The sequence below is a fragment of the Rhinolophus ferrumequinum genome, chromosome 11, assembly GCF_004115265.2.
Source record: "Rhinolophus ferrumequinum isolate MPI-CBG mRhiFer1 chromosome 11, mRhiFer1_v1.p, whole genome shotgun sequence".
Classification (NCBI taxonomy): domain Eukaryota; kingdom Metazoa; phylum Chordata; class Mammalia; order Chiroptera; family Rhinolophidae; genus Rhinolophus; species Rhinolophus ferrumequinum.
The window spans coordinates 39,901,991-39,923,207 of record NC_046294.1 but is presented as its reverse complement, the minus strand read 5'-3'; the positions used below and the strand labels follow the sequence as shown (position 1 = coordinate 39,923,207).

Genomic DNA, 21,217 nt, shown 5'->3' with positions numbered 1-21,217 from the left:
ACTTTTTCTATTTTTAGATACACACTTATTGTATTGCAGTTGCCTACAGTATTCAGCACAGTAACATGCTATACAGGCTTGTAGCCTAGGCTCAATGGGCTGTGCCATGCAGGCTACGCCATCTAGGTTTGTGTCAGTGCACTCTATGATGTTCACGCAACCACAAAATTGCCCAAGAAGGCATTTCTCAGAACATATCCCTATCCTTCCTGTGACTGTGCATCTATACTTCACTTGCTCACAAAGCACACTGCCCCATCTTATTCTCCTTAAATAAGCAAATATTGCTTCCTGAGAAGGAAGACTGGAAGGCCTTCCACGTTCAAGGCAGCGCTTATAACTAGCTCCCTGCTGGAGGTCATGCAATATCAGTTACTGTCTCTGTTAGAGACACCGCATGCCTTGGTTTCCCTGTCTGAAAGGGGCACTCGCCAGACAGCCCTACCTTGAAGGACCAGGAACTGGGTCTGGGGGCCAGGAAAGTCAAGATGCGTCGTCAAGCACGTTCTACACATAAGGAGAGGAGCCAGTGGGCAAAGGGAGGACACAGAGCTGATCCCCGCCCAGGGATGGGCTCCAGGCTCTGCAGCAGAGGGGTTCCCCAGTCCTCCTTTGAGCCCACACGCAGCCTAGCGGCGAGTTTGCGGAAGGGGCCAAATCTCCCGACTGGGGGCAGCGCTGCAGAGGGGCGGACTGGGCGCTCCTGGCCTGGCTAAGCTTTGAGGGGCGGGTCTGGGCACTGCGCCTCCCGAGATCAGGCCGCCGCTCTGGGCGCTGGGGGCGGGAAGGGGAGGAGCCACGTGGGGAGGAGCAAAACCCGGAGGTCCCGGGAACCTTGGGCAGAGCCAGAGCCTTTGGAGCCCTAGCTCCGTAGCACTGCCCTGGGAACGGCGCCGTCTGTGCCAAGCCCAGCCGCAGCCGCTCTAGCCCACGCGGTTGCTTGCCTTCGGTGCGTAGAGAGGGAGAAGGGCCAGTGCTGACCCGGGCTAGAGTCCCGCGCTCCTATCTTATTCCAGAGCTGCCCGGCTGCCCGCTGCCTCTGCGGCTCCAGAGGGGCCCAGCCCGACCTGCCTGCCACCTGCTTCCCGGTTGCGCCATGGATCCATCGGAGAAGAAGATATCGGTGTGGATCTGCCAGGAGGAGAAGCTGGTGTCCGGCCTCTCTCGCCGCACCACTTGCTCGGACGTGGTGCGGGTACTCCTGGAAGACGGCAGCCGGCGACGACGGAAGCAGCGGCGGGGCCGGCGGCGGGGTTCGGCCGGCGACCCGCCAGGCCCGGGGGAGCTGCCGAAAACCCTGGACGAGGACGACGAGGACGACGATGAGGTGCTGCCTCCGGGCTTGCTGTGCGGGCCCCCGCAGTGCTACTGCATTGTGGAGAAGTGGCGGGGCTTTGAGCGCATCCTGCCCAACAAGACGCGCATCTTGCGCCTCTGGGCCGCCTGGGGCGACGAGCAGGAGAATGTGCGCTTCGTGCTGGTACGCAGCGAGGCGTCGCTGCCCAACACCGGTCCCCGCAGCGCCGAAGCGCGCGTGGTGCGCAGTCGCGAGCGCCCCTGCTCGGCCCGGGGGGTCCCGGCGCGGCCCAGCCTGGCCATGACCCAGGAGAAGCAGCGGCGGGTGGTGCGCAAGGCCTTCCGCAAACTGGCCAAGCTCAATCGGCGGCGCCAGCAGCAGCCGTCGTCGCCCTGTTCGTCCACTTCCTCGTCTACAGCTTCATCCTGCTCATCGTCGCCGCGGGCCACCGAGAGTGCATCGGTGGAGCGCATGGAGACGCTGGTACACTTGGTGCTCTCCCAGGACCACACCATCCGTCAGCAGGTGCAGCGGCTCCGGGAGCTGGACCGCGAGATTGATCGCTACGAGGCGAAGGTGCACCTGGACCGCATGCGGCGGCATGGCGTCAATTACGTGCAGGACACTTATTTGGTGGGCGCAGGCACCGAGCTCGACGGGCCCAGCCGGGGAGAGGACCCGGAGGCGGCGGCGGCGCCGGCGACCCTGGACGGCGAGGCGCAGGCGGCGGCGCTGGAGGAACTTGCCCGGCGCTGCGACGACCTGCTGCGGCTGCAGGAGCAGCGGGACCAGCAGGAGGAGTTGCTCGAGCGCCTCTCGGCCGAGATTCAGGAGGAGCTGAACCAAAGGTGGATGCGGCGGCGCAAGGAGGAGCTCGCAACGCGCGAGGAGCCCCTAGAGCCGGAGAGCAGCCTCGACGGCGAGCTGCTGCTGGAGCAGGAGCGGGTCCGGACGCAGCTCAGCACCAGCCTGTACATCGGGCTCCGGCTCAACACGGACCTGGAGGCGGTCAAGTCGGACTTGGATTACAGCCAGCAGCAATGGGACAGCAAGGAGCTGGAGCTGCAGGGCCTTCTCCAGACTTTGCACACGTTGGAGCAGACAATAGCGCCTGATGGGACTCCAGGCTCCGGCGGACCCTCGAGGGAACCCCGGCCTCAGGCCTGCGCTGAGGTGTGGGTGGACCAGGCGCGCGGACTGGCCAAGAGCTGTCCTGGCAACGACGAGGACTCAGACACGGGGCTGAGCTCTATGCACAGCCAGGACTCAGACACGGTGCCCGTGTGCGAATCCCTTGTGTAGGAAGAGCAGGGCCCGAGAGGGAGACGGACGCTTCTCCCTTTCTTGTAAAGCCGGGGCAGGGACTTGAAACCAGGCTGCGGGTGGGCGGGGAGTCTGGCCCGCAGCAGCGCTCCGACGGGGCCGGGAAGGGCTCGGGACGCCTGCCTGGCAGCGGCGCTCCTCTGGCTCGGGGTGAGTGTAGAGGAGGGTGTAGGACGAGGAAGCCGGGTCTCCAATCCAAGCTCTTTTCGGGGAAGGAAGGAGGGAGAAGGTGAGAACCCCTTCCGTTGGAAAACAAATGCCCCAGGGAAATTGACGTAGTCCGAGCCCAATTTCAAAAACAGAAAAAAGGGTATTGTGGAGATTTCACCATTCTTCTACATGGGAAGGACTGATGGCAGTTAGACTTTTAGGTTGTGGCATAAAATGCTTTTAAAAGAAACACTTGGATGAAAAGGAAATTCCTTGAATGTTAATTGTGACTGTGAACGTGTTAAAACTAGCCAAAGAGGACGACGCACTGCTGTTGGTCTCAGTCTTACTTCCATCTTTGATAAAATCCATAGGCACCAAAATCCTGCCTGTTTACATTTCTGCAGATTTGGGAATTACCCATCTGCTAAATTGTTTGCCTTTTAGTTTCTTTCAAAGGCTGAACTGTATGGAAGTCTAACCCCGTATTTCCTCCTAGTAAATACAGTATGTTCAAATGAGATCCTTTTTCCAAAATGACCTTTTATTGTTACAAAAGCCAGACGTAACCCTTTTGAGATATAGATGACGGACACAATCTCTGGTTAAAATTTAATCTGGCTCCTTGGAATTTGCCTCCCGAAAGGTATGCGTGTTGTCCTTTCATTCATATTGCCACTTCATCCGCCCAATCACTGTTATTTCAGAAAAAAATAAAAGGGAAGTTCCAGGATTGAAGTTAAGTACAACTAAATTTGCTGTTTAATAAGCACTCCCGTTGAAACTAAGACTTGAAAGCAAAGCTCTTTGTTAGAGTTCAGCTTTTGAACTGAGTTATATGATTAAAACCAACCAGGACCTCAACCTATTTTACTCAAGCCTAAGTCTACCTTCAGTATCTTTGGTCAGGAATTAATGTTACTTGCGCAAACCGAAATTGAGATAGTGTAAATATCAGGGTTTCTTAGATAAGGCCTGAAAAAGAAAAAAATACAATCAAACATCTAATAGTACACCTTAGGTGAATAGTTTGATTACCAATAGCATGTAGCCATAGATAAAAGTATATCAAACTGAGGTAATGATTTGAATTACTCGTGTCTGGCTCACACCTTTGCAGTCTCCGAGATGCAAGTGCAACCTCTCTCTCTTCTCTCTCTCCCTCTTACCCTCCCTCCATTTCTCCAAACCCTGGTGGGGACCCAACGTAATCAGTCCAGTTATTTCAATGAAAACTTATCAGTTGTAGCTAGTTGTTGCCCCTGTGGAAGGAGCCTGCTCTGCTGGCTGTGTTCCCTCTGGAGCTCAGTACTTCTGAGGAATGTGGGATCTAATCTGTCCTGAGGAGGTGTTAACAATGGGGTGTGTGTGTGGTGCCAGCCGAGTGCAGAAGCCTGGTATCAACCTAACTGAGGAGGGGCTGGCTCCAGTTTCAACACTACATGTGAAGATAACTTAAGAGGTCTTGTTTTATAGAGAAGTTTCTTCCCTTGGAGAGATTCTCTGTCTCTCTATTGCCAATGGGGGCCTGCTCACCTGACCTCCTCAAGCCACGTGGACTGTCTCTTTTTGAGAGTCAGCCATCAGCCTCCCCGCCCCCCACCGCCGTGCTATTACAACATGTGTGGATATTTTCAAATTTTCAAGTAAAATGGGAATTAAAAGGCCGGTTTCTTAATTGATGTTTTCAGAAGACATTAGCTGGCATAATTATGGTTTTTTAGTTTCGTCTGATGCAGAAAACATCTATGTATTTGGTCTTGAGCATGATTAAAATGAGGAAGGGACCGAAAGAAACCCACTGTCCCTAGACAATCATTTGATCCCATAAACACAAAGCCTAATGATAGCTTTCCTTTTGAGGCAGAGGTAAAATCCTCATTAGAGTGTGACAAACGCGACTTGTCTGAATGGTTTATGCTGGCAATGGGCTGACCTAGTGGTTTTAAAATTATTGTGCTTTTTTTTTTCCCCCAGGGTGGTAGGGGAGGTGATTCTTGGACGTTCATTAACTCAAAAAGAGAACACAGAAGTTGGCAGAACAGGACTGCCTGACAGAAAGGGGCTGTTTTCCTTTTCACTATTATTATTTTAAACTTTGACAGGCTGCTGACGTCAGCAAATATGCCTGAAGCTTGTAAAGCAAATAAGCCACATCACAGAGAGAAGGCCTGTGGGAATTTTTCTGGTGCCTTTTTTCCAGAACCTTCCTGTCCTGGCCACCTGAAGATGCCTCTCCAGTCAACTCTTCAGGCACCAAGCAGCCTTTGTTTTATAACAAAATGTGGCCCAGTCTGCCCATTTTTTCTTTTATCCAAATCAATTATATCCCCAAAAGGCACTCTCTGTGTGGGTAAGCAAAAGGAGAACAGGTGAGGGAAAAGGAAAGGAGACAATGGTTCCTTTTACTAAGAGATTTTGCAAGCCTGAGAAAGGTGAATTATGGGTATAAAAAGCACCAAGACAGTGCCTGTGCCTAGAAAGTGGGTAACAAGTGCTAGACATTTAAAAGATCGCATTCACTTTTTTTTATGATCATCAAGAATGAAAATGAATACATGGCAGTGAATAGAGCAGCACTAGGATTTCAGTGCTCCTGGGAAAAGTAACCCTTCTCCTGTTTTCCAAGGCTAATAAATCCTGGGGAGGAGAGTATGAAGCACAGTAGGCTTCTCACCAGCCAGCCCCATCCGTTTTTGGAATTAATACAATTTATGGTATCTAATCTTAATTACTCCATTCTTGGCCATCTGACCAAACCAAAAAGATTCCATATGGCATTTCTGTTTATTTCCTTATAAAACAAGATGTTGCTGCTGCTGATGATGACAATTTACTAATTCGAAAAGTTATATACAATAGTCCTTATGATGGACCTGAAAACAATGTAAGTAAAAAGAAAGAAAAATGACTCAACATCTTGTTACCAAAAGCTTACCACTACCAAAATGTGGTATATTTCCTTCCAGATCTTTTGAATTGTGATTATTTCATATTTTGTTTATTTTTTTAAATATATATTATTTTAATGAGATTGTATACATGCTTTTATGCTCAGGTTCTGGTAGACTCCTGCCTGGTAAGTGGCTCCATCCATCTGTTGGATGCACCATAGTACATGTAACTGTTCTCCTGTTATTAAGATCCCAATATTTTTTACTGTTATAAAATAACACTGTGTAAAGCTTCTTTGTGTGCGTTTCCCTAATTAGACCTCCCCCAAAAGGTGGGTTCCCAGAAAGAGAATTCTCAAAGAGCACAAACATTTAAATGCTTGATACTTAATTGCCAAATTGCTTCTCAAAAGATTTATTCTAGTTCCAATCCACTATGCATGCCAGTGCCTGTTTCATCACCCTTTGACTTTCATTAGATATTATATTTTGGTAAGAAAATATTTTAATCAAAATTAATGAATTAACTCTTGGTGGCCCCAAGAACCCGGAGCTGGCAACCACTGACTTAAAAATGTCCTTAAAATAGAAAGAGCAGGTCATCTTCCCAGAAATGTTCAGAGGACATGGCGCCTTCTGTCCTTCCCAGTTTCTTGCTTTCCAGGAGCACTGCTTAGTAATACCATGGCCTCTCTCTCAGCAGGAGGGTCCAAAACTCCACACGAGCAAGATGAAGGGGATTTACAAATAAGATAACCAGACTTATAAAAAGAAAATATTCATTATCTTATTTCATCTTGAGTCGGGCAGAAAAGCTCCTATGCTTAGAAGGTGATGTCATACAACGTATGTGATTTTGTGCTTCTCCTTACCCAGCATATCAAAAATGAAGTCAAAATAAATGCACAAGCCCAGTTGTTTATTAACAGCCTCTAATTAACAGTTTAGATTTTCCTAGGAGTTTCTTTCTAGACATGATACTACATCTGAGCTCATCCTGAAATTATGGAAAAGAGAAAATTGGATTATGACATTTGTGGAATTTGTTCTGAAAATGTTTGTGAAATGTGTTCTCGTAAATAAGAAGGAGATGGGGAAAAACTGTTTTTTTGAGTGATTTCCAAATGCCACATCCGGTGCTGAGTATTTTCACACGTATTGCCTCTGCATTCATCTCATGAGACAGAACTTTTAACCTCTAGTTTTACAGATAGAGAAGTCAAGGCCACCCAGTTGGTAAGTAGCAGATGCAGGATTCTAACCCAAGCCCGACTCCAAAACCTGTGCCAATTTGTTATGTCACACCAGGCGCATTATACCCATGAAGTATTTGGCACACCCAGAAAAAAAGATCCCTCACGAGTCCCAGAGGGTTGGTATTGGAAGAGCCTCAGAGATGATCAAATCTTGTCCAAATATTGCCACCAGGGAGGTGGAGTGATTTTCCTCAAAATCATAGAGCCAATAAGTATGTTCCAGGTGAGGGTTTAGGAAAAGACAAAGGAGGAGAAATTCCTGCATACATATCCAGGCATCTGTCTGAGGTGAAGTCTTTGCCAACAAAAAAACATTCTCACAAAAAATTAATATCCTGTGTATCAGCATGGAGGTCTTGACTGAATGCCCCAAGGGCACAGGTGCAGCGTCAGCAACATGGACTCCTCGGCCAGCTCGGCCATCAGGGCAGACAGCAGTGCACTATGCATAGTCACATCTGGAAGGTGATGTAGGGTTAAGGGAGGTGTGCTGGGCCTTCTGAGGACTCCTGTGTTAGACAGGCACACCTGACTGAGGGCGTCTTTGGCCACGCTGACTCCACTGCTCATGTGGAGACTGAGCACGGATTCTTTGAAGGACACTATCCCAGCCTCTGCCCCTTATCCATTCCTATGAAAACGTTTCCTATTTCAGACTCCTCCAGGATTCCCCACAGTTTTGAGGATAAAATGTACATTTCTTAACTGGATTTATTAGGTTGCTGGTTATCCAGCTCAAGACCCCTCTCCCAGGTCCACCCTTCTCCCCCCGCACCTTAAGACCACAGAATTGAGTGGATCCTCTTTGTTCATTCAGGTTATTCATGCAAGGGCCCTCTTGTATCTTATTACACTTCATGTTACCCTTCCTCCCGTATACTCCCATTTTCTTTCTTACTCCCACCATAGGCACCAATTCCAGTGTGTTTAATCCATGAGCTTCCGAACCATTTTACGTATTCATAGCTTGCATGTTGCACACCTCCAGGGGGCACCATTCATGTTATATTCTGCAATCATGCTCCAGAGGGCACCATTCACATAGGAAACTGCAAGGTAACCCTGAAGTTGAGCACTGTGCTGACTCAATCCATTTACTCATGTATGTATATGCACCCTTGAAAAATAGAATGAAACTGTATGCTTATGTTTAATATACATGACCTTTATTGGGCTATAAAGCTCATTATGTCTTTTTTCATACGACATTACGTTCATGTGAATACTCCACATTGCAATATGTAAAGCTAATTATTTTCTGACCTGCGTGATGTTCCATCACTTTAATCGGTATAGTCCTTCGTGAGGGACACTTAAGTTGTTACCAAGTCCTTGCTATCTCAGTGTTGGCATGAACACACATAGAAATTGGTGGATGTATGTGAGAATTTAAGGTTTAAAACCCAGAAGTTTGAGTGCTAAACTACTCAATTGTTCTCCTGAATGGGCTACACCAAGTTAGGGATTTATTAGAGGTGAAGATTCCCATTTTCCCCATCGTCTCACCAGCACTTGATACTATCTAACTTTCTACTGTTGACAAGTTTGCTTTAGTGTGCGTTTCTTTGACTTCTAGTGAAGCTGATGTTCATATGCTTCTTCTTTGGGTTCCCCTTCTGTTAAGTGCCTAGTGTTATCAACCATTTTTCCTTTGGGTCTCCCCTTTCTGATAGATTTGTAGGAGTTCATTATATGTTCTGAATGTTACCTTTTTTTTACCTTATAGCAAGTGTAAATATCTTATTGTAATCCGTCCTCCATCTTTTAACTGTATCTATGGTATCCATTGTTGAACACGTCTTTAATTTTATTTTTTTTAAAGATTTTTATTAAAAACTATAGCTAACATACAATATTATATCAGTTTCAGCTGTACACTATAGTTGTTCAACATTTATATACCTAAGAAAGAGATCACCGTAAGTCCAGCAAACATCTGACACTACTATGCTATCAAAATATTTTCAATTATATTCCCCATGCTGTACATTACATCCCTATGACTTATTCGTTTTATACTTGGAAATTTGAACTTCTTATCCCCCTTCATTCCTCCCCTTTTTAATTTTTCAATTACACTTAACTTTCAATATTATTTTATATTAATTTCAGGTGTACAGCATAGTGCTTAGACATTTGTATGATTTAAGAAGTGATTCCCCCTAACTAGTCTAGTACCACCTGGCACTACATATAGCCATTATCATATTATTGACTATGTTCTCTATGCTTTATATCCCCGTGACTATTTCGTAACTACCAATTTGTACTTCTTAATTCCTTCACATTTTTCTCCCTGTCCCCCAACCCCCTATCTTTCACTCTGATAAATCTAGTACCCATCTGACACCATACATAGTTATTACAATATTATTGATTATATTCCTTCTGCTATACCCTACATCCCCATGACTACTTTGTAACAACCGATTTGTACTTCTTAATCCCTTCTATTTTTCATTCATCCCCTCAACACCCCTCCCATCTGCAACCATCAAAATGTTCTTTGTATCTATGAGTGTGCTTCTGTTGTGTTTGTTTGTTTATTTTGTTCTTTAGATTCCACATATAAGTGAAATCACATTGCATCTGTCTTTCTCTGTCTGACATATTTCACTTAGCACAATACCCTCCAGGTCCATCCATGCCACCACAGATGGTAAGAACTCACTCTCTTCCATGGCCGAGCAACATTCTGCTGTATATATGTACTACCTCCTCCTTATCCATTCTTCCATTGGCGGACACTCAGGCTGCCTCCACATCTTGGCCATTGTAAACAATGTGCAATGAACATACAGATGCACAGTTCCCTTCAAAGTAGTGTTTTGGGTTTATTCAGAAAAATACCCAGAAGTGGGATTACTGGGTCCTTCTTTGTCTTTTGTTATAGCCTTTCTTTTAAAGTCTATTTTATCTGGTCTAAGTATTGCTATCCCAGCTCTTTTTGTTTTTTTCCCCCCTCCATTTCCATTTTCATGAATTATCTTTTTCATCCCTTTACTTTCAGTCTCTGTGCTTCTTTCAACCTGAACTGAGTTTGTTGGAGGCAGCATATGTAAAGATCTTGTTTTCTTGTCCATTCACCCACCCTATGTTTTTGATAAAAGCATTTAATTAATTTACATTGAAAGTAATTGTTAATAGATATATAACTATTGCCATTGTATTATTCATATTTTTGATTTTTTTTTTTTCATTTTAAAGAAGGCCCTCTAGCATTCCTTATAATACTGGTTTGGTGGTGATGAATTCCTTTGGCTCTTTCTTGTCTGGGAAATTCTTTATCTGTCCTTCGATTTTAAATGATAGCCTTGCTGGGTAGAGTAGTCTTGGTTGTAGATCCTTACTTTTCATCACTTTGAATGTTTCCTGCCAATCCCTTGTGTCCTGCAAAGTTTCTGTTGAGAAATCAGCTGACAATCTTATGGAAGCTCCCTTATAAGTTACTAAGTTGCCTTTCTCTCTTTGTTTAGGATTCTCTCTTTGTTTAACCTTTACCATTTTAATTATAATGTATCTAGGTGTGGGTCTGTTTGGGTTCATCCTGTTTGGGACTCTCTGCACTTCCAAGACTTGTATGTCTATTTCCTTCACCAGGTTAGGAAAGTTTTCAGTCATTATTTCCTCAAGTAGGTTCTCAATCTCTTGCTTTCTCTCTTCTCCTTCTGGTGCCCCTAAGATATGAATATTGTTGTGCTTGATGTTGTCCCACAGGTATATTAAACTATCCTCATTTTTTTAAAATTCTTTTTTCTTTTTGCTATTCCAATTGGGTGTTTTCTGCTACCTTATCTTCCAAATCGTTGATTTCAATCTTCTGCTTTATGTAGTGTGCTGGTGATTTCTTCTAGTACATTCTTCATTTCAGCTATTGTATTCTTCACCTCTGACTGCTTCTTTTTTATGGTTTCTATGTCTTTTTTTAGGCTTGATATCTCTTCGTTGAAGTTCTACTAAGTTCCTTGAGCATCCTTATAACCATTGCTTTGAACTCTGTCTCTGGTAGGTTGCTTGCCAGGGACAAGCATTTTATTTATTTTATTAGGTTGCATTTTATTTATTTATTTTTCTGGAGGTTTTCCCTATTCTTTCATTTGGAACATATTTGTTTCCTCGTTTTGACTGCCTCTATTTGTTTTTATGTATTGGTAGATCTGCTATGTCTCATGCTGGGTGGCCTTATGTAGTCGGTTCTCTGTGGGGCCCTGGCACAGTCTCCCTGGTCACCTGCTCCGGGTGCTCCAGCTGTATCCCTTGTGTGTGCCCTCCTGTTATATTTGAGCTTTGATTGCTATTGGCATGTCAGTGGGTGGGACTGACCCCTAGGCTGATTGACTGTGGGATTTGGCCTTTTCCACAGCTTATGGGTTACTGGGCTGGGGGGCCTACCCCATGGAGTGGGATTTGCCCCAGTGGGCTTTGGTACCTGTTGAGACTGCCCTTGGGGTGTGCCACTTGAGGGGCTAATTTAACAGTGCTCTGCTGTCGTCTGAAGCCAACCTCCAAGTATGTTGGTTCTGGGGCCTCTTGAGAGGGGCTGTGGAGCAGCCCAGATCACTCACTGCCTGTGACCAGCCAGAGACTACATGGTAGGAGCTACAAAGTGATCCACACTTGGTCACTGCTCTATTGGACCTGGAGGCATGTGGGAGAGGCCACACTGCAAATTGTGGACAGCTGCCACCAGTACGGGGCCTGAGGTAGCGCCACAAAAAGCCAGGACACACCAAGGCCTGCTGCCGTCTTTTGCTGGTTGCTGGCTCGGATAAGGTTCAGCCTTGGTTAAAGCCTTCTGAGGTAGGGAGTTGGTTGTGGTGGGGTCTCAGTGAGTCAGCGGGGTGGATCTATGGAACTCATCAAGTCAATTAGGTTCAGATTTGGCCGTAAGCATAGGGAGCGGGCTCAACACAGGAAAGATGGTGTCTGCCTGCCGCTGCACAGGTTGATGACCTCACGCAGAGAAAATGCTGATTGTCCTCTAGGCCCCCACCCCACCGGGCCATACACCTCAGTCTGACCCCATATGTCTCCGATGTTCCCCCAACCCCAGGCACCGACCCTCTGCCGGAGCTCAGGGTGAGTACCTGCGAGCGAGTGAATCTGTGCTCCGGTCCTTTAAGAGGATGGCTGGGTTTCCCACTGTCTTCTATCCTATCCCTACGTTTGGAATCCCCGCTGTTTTTCACAGCCAGATGTTGTGGGGGCTCCTCTTCCTGGAACCACTACTCCTGGCTGGGGAGGTTGGAGTGCCTTGCTCCTCCATGGGGAACCTCTGCAGCCCAGATATCCCTTCCAATTTTCATCCGCCACACAGAGGTTTAGGGCCAGCCGGTTTCACGTCTTTGTCCCTCCTCCCAGTCTCATGTGGCTTCTTCTTTATATCCTCAGTTGCAAAACTTCTGTTCAGCTAGACTTCAGATGGTTCTCCGGGTTGATTGTTCTATGATTTAGTTGTAATTTTAATGTGTTGATGGGAGGACACAGGCACAGTGTTTATCTATTCTGCCATCTTGGATCATTCTCGAAAATGTCTTTAATTTTAATAGAGTCAAATTTAGCACCCCCCCAAACTCCTCACAGTTTGTGGTTTTGGGCTCTTGTTTAAGAAATGAAGTCTTAAGGAGTGAGTAGGAAGTGGAAAGGTGGGGACAGCAATTAATGAGAATTTGGGAAGTTTGATGTGAGGGGGATAGAGATACAATGAGTTGTAAAGAGATGACAGGCCAAGGAAGGAAGCATGAAGGTGAGGGGGAGAGTGGCCTAAGATGTGATTGGAGAAATAGGCAAAGACCATAACATGTAGGGTCCAGAAGGGCATGGGAAGGAGTTTGGAGTGTTTTTTTGTTTGTTTGTTTGTTTGTTTTTTGCAATGCCCTGGGAATCATTGAAGAGCTTTAAGCAGGGGAATGATGTGTTGGATTCTTCTGGTTGTTTCATGGATGACAAAGGAAGGGAACAACTGGGCTTGGAGCTTCTCAAAGTGGAGAAGGTCCATGATGTGGCTTTGGGAAATTCATGGCTAAAGAGAATGGCTGAAGGTCACGGTCGTCAAAGATGGGAGGCCATAGGTGTTGGGAGACATGTCTGCACGGATGTTGAAGGCCCCCAGGATGATGTCAGGAATTGGGAAGGAGAGAAAGAAAAGTCTGGGAGTGAACGAACGGAGAGAGGTATTCAGTGGAAGCAATGTTGTAACTAAAGGGGAGGCTTACACTAGAGCAGTCGTTGGGGAGGAGAGGAATGAATGAGCCTGTGATTCTGCTTACGTCCCTCCCCTGCTCAGCATTCATCAAAAGTTCCTTATTACCCTCTGGAGAAAGTCCAGGCATCTTAACACTGTCCTACACAAGACATCTTAGCCTCATCTCCCACCTCCACCCTCCCCAGCATCATTAAACCACTTGAGTTTTCCTGTTCACACCTCTTTCCCTTTGCACAGACTGTTTCTTCCATCTCGAAGGATATCTGTCTCTTCTTCCTACTCTTGCAAGAACCTCTATTCACCCTTTATGGCTTAGTTCAAATGTCGTACTCCTATAAACCCATTCTCAATTGCCCCAACCATTCAGGGAGCCGATATTTATTGAACGTCTAGCATGAGCCAGGCTCTGAATGCAGCACATATTGATTTGATCCTTCCTCTGTGCCATCCCATCCAAGCTTTCCAGGTCGCTCAGAAGAGTAGACCGGCCCAGTGTCAGAACTTCCAGACGTGACTCAATAATCACCAAACCAGAGAGCCAGGCTCCATTGGAATTTCATCAACAGGAAGGGCTGGGCAGGTTTTTTCTCCTTTCCTTGTCTTAATTCCAACCTCAGAAGCTTAGACAGTTATAAACAACAAAGGACACTTAATATGCGCGATGCATGGGTCTTGCAGCAGTGTTCTTGACTCATTAGGAAGCTGTGGTCAGGTTTTATTGCAATATATAACTTCATATCTTGATTTCTGGGTACCTGTACGCACAGCCTGTCTGTATCTGTACACCGGATGAGTTTTCACCAAGAGTCATTTGCTTTAATGTAAGCAGGATGGAAATAACTAAGGGGGCATTCCTCTGGGGGCAGAATAAGCTCCCAATTAGTGGCCAATATTTAGCCAACAACTACTTCTTGAGATGAGCACTATGCCAGGTTCTAAGCTAGACACTGCAGAAAAAAGACAAAGTTGGTCCCATCCCTCTGGGGCGCAGCAGCCCCCCTATGCCTCTACCTGCAGCAGTGCTCTTTCCCTTGCCCTCCTCTTCGCCTGGCCACACCTACTCCTCTTTCAGCTGTCAGCCTAAGCAACGCTTTTTCTAAGAAGGGCAATGTGGCAAGTCATCTATCCTGTACCATTTTTTCCTTCTTTCTTATGAATAATCTCTGGTTATATTCCAGATAGCATTATACACAGCTGATGAACTGCATTTCCCAGTCTCCCTCACATTTAGGACTGGCTATTAAGAAGAAGAAGTTGGGTGAGATGTCTGGCAAATTGCTTTTAAAAAAAAAAAAAGCAGACTTAGTTTAGAGGTGCCCCCTATTTCCCCTCACTCCCTTTTCCCCCCTCTTCATTTCTGGACCTCAGATGTAATGGCTGGTTCTCTTGCAGCCATTTTGCACAATGAGGCAATCTTGAAGATGTAAGACATTAAAAATGACAGAGAAGAAAGATAGAGGGGGCCTGGAAACTACTCTAAAAACCTTGAACTGCCTACCTCTGGATTTCAGAGAAACAAGCAAACCTAATATTAAGCCTCCTTATTGATGTTGCCTGTTTTTGCAATTGAAACTTATCCTAACCAATACAATTCAATTCCTACACTGCTTTATCCCCCTTTATCCTGATTGATTTCTCTTCATAATGCTTACCACTATCTGACATTTTTATCGGTCTGTGTATCCCATTAGAATGTAAGCTCCATGCGAATAGTGATGTCTCACAGTCTAGAACAGTGCCTGGCACACAGTATATCCTCATTATTAAGTTGCATCACTTGTTTTTATTGTTGTTATATATAACCTCTGTCATAACACTCATCCTACTTTCAACCACACACTTAATAGCTATCTTCCCCACCAGACTCTACGCTCATATATATAGGGTATATATCTGTCTTGCTCTCTGTTGTAACATCCGCATCTAGCCTAACGCCAGCATGTAATTGATCAATAAAAATGCAACAAGTGGACAGCATTTTTCTTTGCTAATATCCTGGGCATGAGAGAGGTAACTGGGAAAGCCAAGCTGCTTTGACAGGGGTGCTGTCAGTGAGGGAAGCAGTACAAGTCGGGGGTGGGAGGTGAGAATTGGACTATGTCTCCCAGAGAGCTGGAGGCAATGAAGAAGGTCTCTTGGGAGAATCCTGGGTTGGAAACTGACCAAGCTTCTGGAAAGAGATGCCGTGAGAAAAAGAGGATGCACCTGGCTCCTCTTATTAGGTGAAGTTGCTAAATGCTTGGAATTCCTCATCTTATTGGATTAGTTATTGAAAATATTGAAGATATGCAGTTATGGAAGTAATGGGTTGGAACTGAAACGATGTGTCTGAACACAGGAGAGGATATAGAAAAAGATTGAAGTAAGCCATGAGAATCACAGAAATGCTTTGGAAGACTTTTCACTGCCTGAGGGTCCAAAATTAAAGGTTCTGGATGAGTAAAATTTCCTGTTGTTATGAGGAGAATTATGTCTCCCCCACCCCCCCAAAACAAGTATGTTGAAGTCCTAACTCCTAATACCTCAGAATGTAATCTTAGCATCCATATAACACCAGGGTCTTTACATAGGTAATGAAGTTAAAATGAAGTCATTAGGGTGGGCCCTAACCCATTATGACTGGTGTTCTTATAATATAAAAGGGTACATTTGGACACAGAGACAGGCACGCACAGAGGAGAGATGATGTGAAGACACACAGGGAGAAGATGGCTGTGTGACTGGAGTAATGCATCTATGAGCCAAGAAACATCAAGGACTGCTGCAAACACCAGAAGCTAGAAGAGGCAAGGAAGGATCCTCCCCTAGAGCTGTCCGAAGGAACAGGGCCCTGTTGACACCTTGATTTCCGACTTCTAGCCTCCAGGACTATAAGACAATAAAACTGTTGTTTTAAGCCACCCCATTTGTAGTACTTATGGCAGTCCTGGGAAACTAATATATCCATGAAGGCGGTAGGTCCAGCTGACACTTGGTTACACAAATTCATTAAATTGTATTAGTGAAATCACCTTGATAGTGAGGTGACAGATAAAACACTATGTCCCAGGGGCTGTAACAGCATGAAGAAAGTGGGCCTAATTCTGCCTGAAGATGCCAGGGTGGGCATCACAGAGGGATTTTCATACAGTCAAGTCTTAGTGAATGAGTAGACGTTCATTCAATACGTAAGGAGAAAAGGAACTCCAGGTTGAACAGACAGGGTAAAGACATGGGAGGAACTGGGTCATTGGTGTGTTCAGAATAGGGCTAGTTAATTTATATGGTGGAGTGTACGTTGCCTGTAAGGGAACAGTAGAGAAAACAACCAGGAGAGCCATATGTGTAGCTGAAGAGTTTGGATAGTGTCCTTTAGATAGTACGGAGTCACAGAAGGATTTTAGGGAACAGATTTGTATTATTTCCTCTGTGTTCTAGAAGGCTAACCTGGTGGCAAAGAGAAGGATGGACTGAAAGGATTAATTACAGTCAGGAGACTGATATGATAGTTGACGGTGATAATCATAATAGCTTAATATTTGATTTGCTAGTTTCGCCATCTTCATCTATTTTCTAAACTTTGTTAATGTTCTTCCAAAGCCCGAAAAATAGGTGTTAGTAATCATTATCCAAGTTTTAAAGTTGGGAAGACCAATAAACTTACTGTCTAGACAGGTACATAAATCTCACAGTGACAGGTAAAAAGGAGAATGGTCACGTGCATGGACTCTGGCACAGACAGTCTTGATTTGATTGGGCATTTCTATTTCCTGGCTGGGTGACCTTGATCATGTGACTTAACTCTGGTCTCAGTTTCTTGATTCATAAAATGAAGATAAAGATAACAATTACTTTTTGGGTTGTTGCAAAGATTAGATGAGTGTATACAGATCAGAAAAGTGCCTATGGCAAAACATGTGCTATATGATTGCTGTTGTTAAGAACTGTTGTGAGACGTGTGATGGCTAATTTTTTGTGTCAACTTGACTGCATCACAGGGTGCCCTGATGTTTGGTTAAACATTATTTCTGGGTGTGTCTGTGAGGGTGTTTCAAATGAAATTAGCATGAAATTGGTAGACTCAGTAAAGCAGTTTGCCCTCCCACGTGTGGGTGGGCATCATCCAATCCACTGAAGGCGTGAATAGAACAAAACGTTGAAGGAATCCATCCTTTCCTGCATGATTGCTTGAGCCAGGTCATCGATCTTGTTTTGCCCTTGGTGCTCCTGGTTCTCAGGCTTTTGGACTTGCACTGAATTACATCACTGGCTTTCCTGAGTCTCCACCATGCAGACAACAGATTGTGGGACTTCTCAGCCTCCCTATAACATGAGCCATTTCCTTATAAAAAATTTCTTCCTATATACATATATTCTGTTCGTTCTGTTTTTCTAGAGATCCCTGACTAATATAAGACGGCATTTATAAAGGGCTACAGAACTGCAGAGGAGGATGTTCCTCCACCTAGAGGAATTTGAAAAGCAGAAGAGATGGGGCCTAAAAGATGTATGTGAATGATAGGTGGCAAAGAGGAAGAAAGGCATTCCAGACAGGTGGAACAGAGTATGCAAAAGCATGAAGAAATGAGGACCACTGCAGGGGAGGGTAAAGAGTGTGAAGCATAGGGAATGCACAGAAGAGGGTGATGAGGACATGATATTGGCACATGATGGGGCACATGATGTTAGCGTGATTGACTGGGGACCAGTTCTGAAGATCTCAGAGTTGGAGTGTGTAATATCATCAAATCTGTCATGTCAAAAGACAGCTGTGGTAGCTATGTGTGATGGGAAGAAACCGTGTGCAGAAAGACTAGGGAGGAGGTAAGCAATGACTTGGGGCCAGAGCTGGGGTGTACATGGAGAGGAGGAAAGAGGTATGAGACAGCTCTGATTTGGGACAGAATGTGATGCCAGAATGTGGGTGGTGAGCAAATGGCAATTGAGGAGAAAAGATGACAGATTCCATTCATTTTTGGACAAAGAACTGAGAGGGTGTTCGGACGTGGTGGTATGAAAGTTGAGCTTTGAATATGCTGGATATGAGCTGCATTTCAGACATCCAGGTGGAGGTGTGCCAAAGGCCGTCGCAAAAATGGGTTTGGAATTTGGAAAACGAAATGGGAAGGTATGCCGATTGGGGAGCTATCAACATGAAAACAGCAGCCAAAAACTGTGGAATTAGGAGGTCTTGCCCAGGAAGTATGCACGATAATAAGAGGAGAGGATACCAAATCTCCCACAATTGGTCATGGTTTCTTCATTTGGCTCATTCACCAAAATCCACATTCAGAATGGAAATATGGAACTCAGCCAATATTTTCTTAACTTTCAGTATACAAAAGAAAGGAGCTGGGAATGAAATAGGTTTGGGTTTTTGACTAGAGAGGTCCAGGAACTGAGGTGCCTAGTACTGAATATCAAAGGGAAGGAATTAGCAGTAAATGATCGCTATAATAACACTTAATAACACCTAGCATTTAGAGTGCACCTTTCTCCAAAGAGCTGGAATCTCTCCCAGACACCATGAGTCTTCATAGAAAGTTTGGGAGATCTGTACGAGGCAGAGGAGATTGTATTAACTTCTGGCACACGGGGGAAAAAATGGGGTTCTGAAAAGACCGGAAAGTTCTCTTTGAGTACAGAATCAGGGCATGTTATAGTCAGACAACCTGGCTCCAAGCTCCCTCCAGCAGTCTGACCTGTCTCCTTATCTAGATCTGACAACACAATCACGATCTCAAATCCTGTCTCAAGCCAACCCAGGCACAGAGGATGCATGTGTTCCAGAAAAAGACTTGATTTCAATAAGGAATTCCCTAGTGGAGAAAGGACAGAATCTAGAGTCAGACAACCCTGAGTCCAGGGGGCATGGCTGCTACTTACTAGCTCTGTAATGGGTTGTTTATTTTATATCTGTCGACCTCAGTTAAAATAAAGGTAATATGGGGGCTGACCCGGTGGCTGAGATGGTTGGAGCGCCGTGCTCCTAACGCTGAGGTCGCCCGTTGGATTCCCACATGGGCCAGTGAGCTGCGCCTTCTACAGCTAAGATTGTGAACAACAACTCTCCCTGGAGCTGGGCTGCTATGAGCAACCGCAAGTTGGCATAAGCTCCCGTGGGCTGCCGTGAGCTGCCGCGGGGCTGCTGAGTGCTGCTGCGGGCTACCGTGAGAGGCCGATGGCCAGCGTGAGTGGCCGGCAGCCAGCGTGAGTGGCCGGCAGCTGGGGAGAGCTGTTGTAAGAGGCCGACTGACGACTGGCGACAGACTGCCTTCGTCATGGGGGAGCACAAGGCTCATAATACCAGCATGGGCCAGGGAGCTGGGTCCTTCACAACTGGACTGAGAAACAGTGGCATGAACCAGAGTGTGTGGGTGAGGGAGGAGGTAGAAGAAGGGGGAAAAATAAAATAAAGGCAATACTAGCTACTACTTCAGGGTTGTGTGAAGATGCGTCCATTCAACCAATGTTTATTGAGCATCTACTATATGCCAGTCATTGTTCTAATCTCTTGAGATATATTAGGAAACAAACCAGACAAAGACCCCTGCTTATGCTCTTACTTTCCTGGGAGGGGAGAAGAGATAGATGATACATAATGAAATAACGGAGAAGCAAATGATCTGGTATGTCAGACAATAAGCTCTGGGAAACGTGACGACAAGTTGTATATGACACGTAGCACACTGTCTGATTAGCACACCGTGGGCATTCCGGAAATTGGTACTGCTAGTAACATAATTAAGGAAAGATGAAGCGCCTAAGGCAGACTGACACGCTGTAAACTTTTAGGAAAATGTGTCTATATTTTCAACTTCAATCAGGAGTAAGCAGAAAAATTGCTGGGGAAACATAAGGGTAGAAGATTACAAAGTGAAAAAAAAAATAGACATGAAATGCTTTTCCATGATGTGCAATTAGCGGCATCTATTCTAATGACCACGAATTAAGCTGGCTCTTGTGGCTCCCAGAGAAAATCACTTGCCCAAACGGGAAGACTGAAATGTGCATTATAAGACCTTCAGCATTTGAATTGTTTCCTTTATATCATAACTCAGGGAGCAGTTTAGAAAAGTTAGCATATTTTCTTCTAAAAGGTATCCTTCACAAGTGACCATTTACAACACCCATGTATTTTTAACTAGATTTTTTATGAAAAAAGTGAACGTATGTCAATGACATTTTCTACACCATTTTCTTTGGTCTGCACGAAAGAGTCGTGATCAGAGGTTTGAGTCATTCATTTATTAGTTTGGCTAACAAATATTTATGCAGTTAATAATGAGAGTTCAAAATTCTTTGGTGTGTACCATGTCAAACATTTATGTGCAGTGCCTAACTTAATTTTCTCTACGACCCTTAAAGGTAGATGTCTTTTAGATGATGCAACAGAGGTTTATAGAGATTAGTAACTTCACAGGGTCAAATAACTAGGAAGAGGTGGAGCTGGGTCTTGAACCCAGGTCTGATTGACTCCCAGTGCTCATATTTGACCACTATTGTATAGGACAGACCCCATACTAAACCAAGTAAAGTATGGTTCTGGCCTCGGAGAACCTAGTTATTCAATGGGAGAGACACACAAGTAAACAAATAATTATAAGACAATATGGCAAGTGCTAAAATAAACATAGTAGACATGCTCTGGGAACCCAGAAATGAACTGCTTACTCAGATTGATTGCATTGGGCATTTTTTCCAGAAGTGATATTTAAGATGGGTGTTTGTGGATGAGTAGGAGTTTGTCTGGAAGCAAAAGGCAGGGCATGAAAAAAAAAGCACATTGAGCAAGATTTCTCTGGTTCTAAAGCCCATGCTTTAAATGCTATGCTAACCTAACTATCCCCATTTATCTACAATTAGTCAGATGTTCACTGAGTGTTTTCTTGTACGCTCAGGTCTTTTAGGAAGACAAAAAGGAAAAACAGAAACTGACTTGAATTAATATCAATAATCAACCTAGAGAATTCAGGTATTACAAAGACATGTTTTCCTTGCCGATTTTTGCCTTGAGGGTTTTGAAGTGAGTCATTAATCTGAACCCTGCCCAAGGAGACAAGAAAGCTCCGACAGGCAGGGCACACAGTGCATTGGGCACTTTTCTGTGTAT

The 21,217-nt window shown here is 45.1% G+C and overlaps 1 protein-coding gene across 1 annotated transcript; it reads left to right on the top strand.

Annotated features, from left to right (window-relative positions):
- The first annotated feature begins 460 nt into the window (after positions 1 to 460).
- RASSF10 (Ras association domain family member 10) lies at positions 461 to 5,305 on the top strand. Its single transcript, XM_033118889.1, has one exon. The coding sequence runs from the start codon at positions 1,097 to 1,099 to the stop codon at positions 2,597 to 2,599; it is 1,503 nt and encodes a 500-aa protein (XP_032974780.1). The 5' UTR covers positions 461 to 1,096; the 3' UTR covers positions 2,600 to 5,305.
- The last annotated feature ends 15,912 nt before the right edge of the window (positions 5,306 to 21,217 follow it).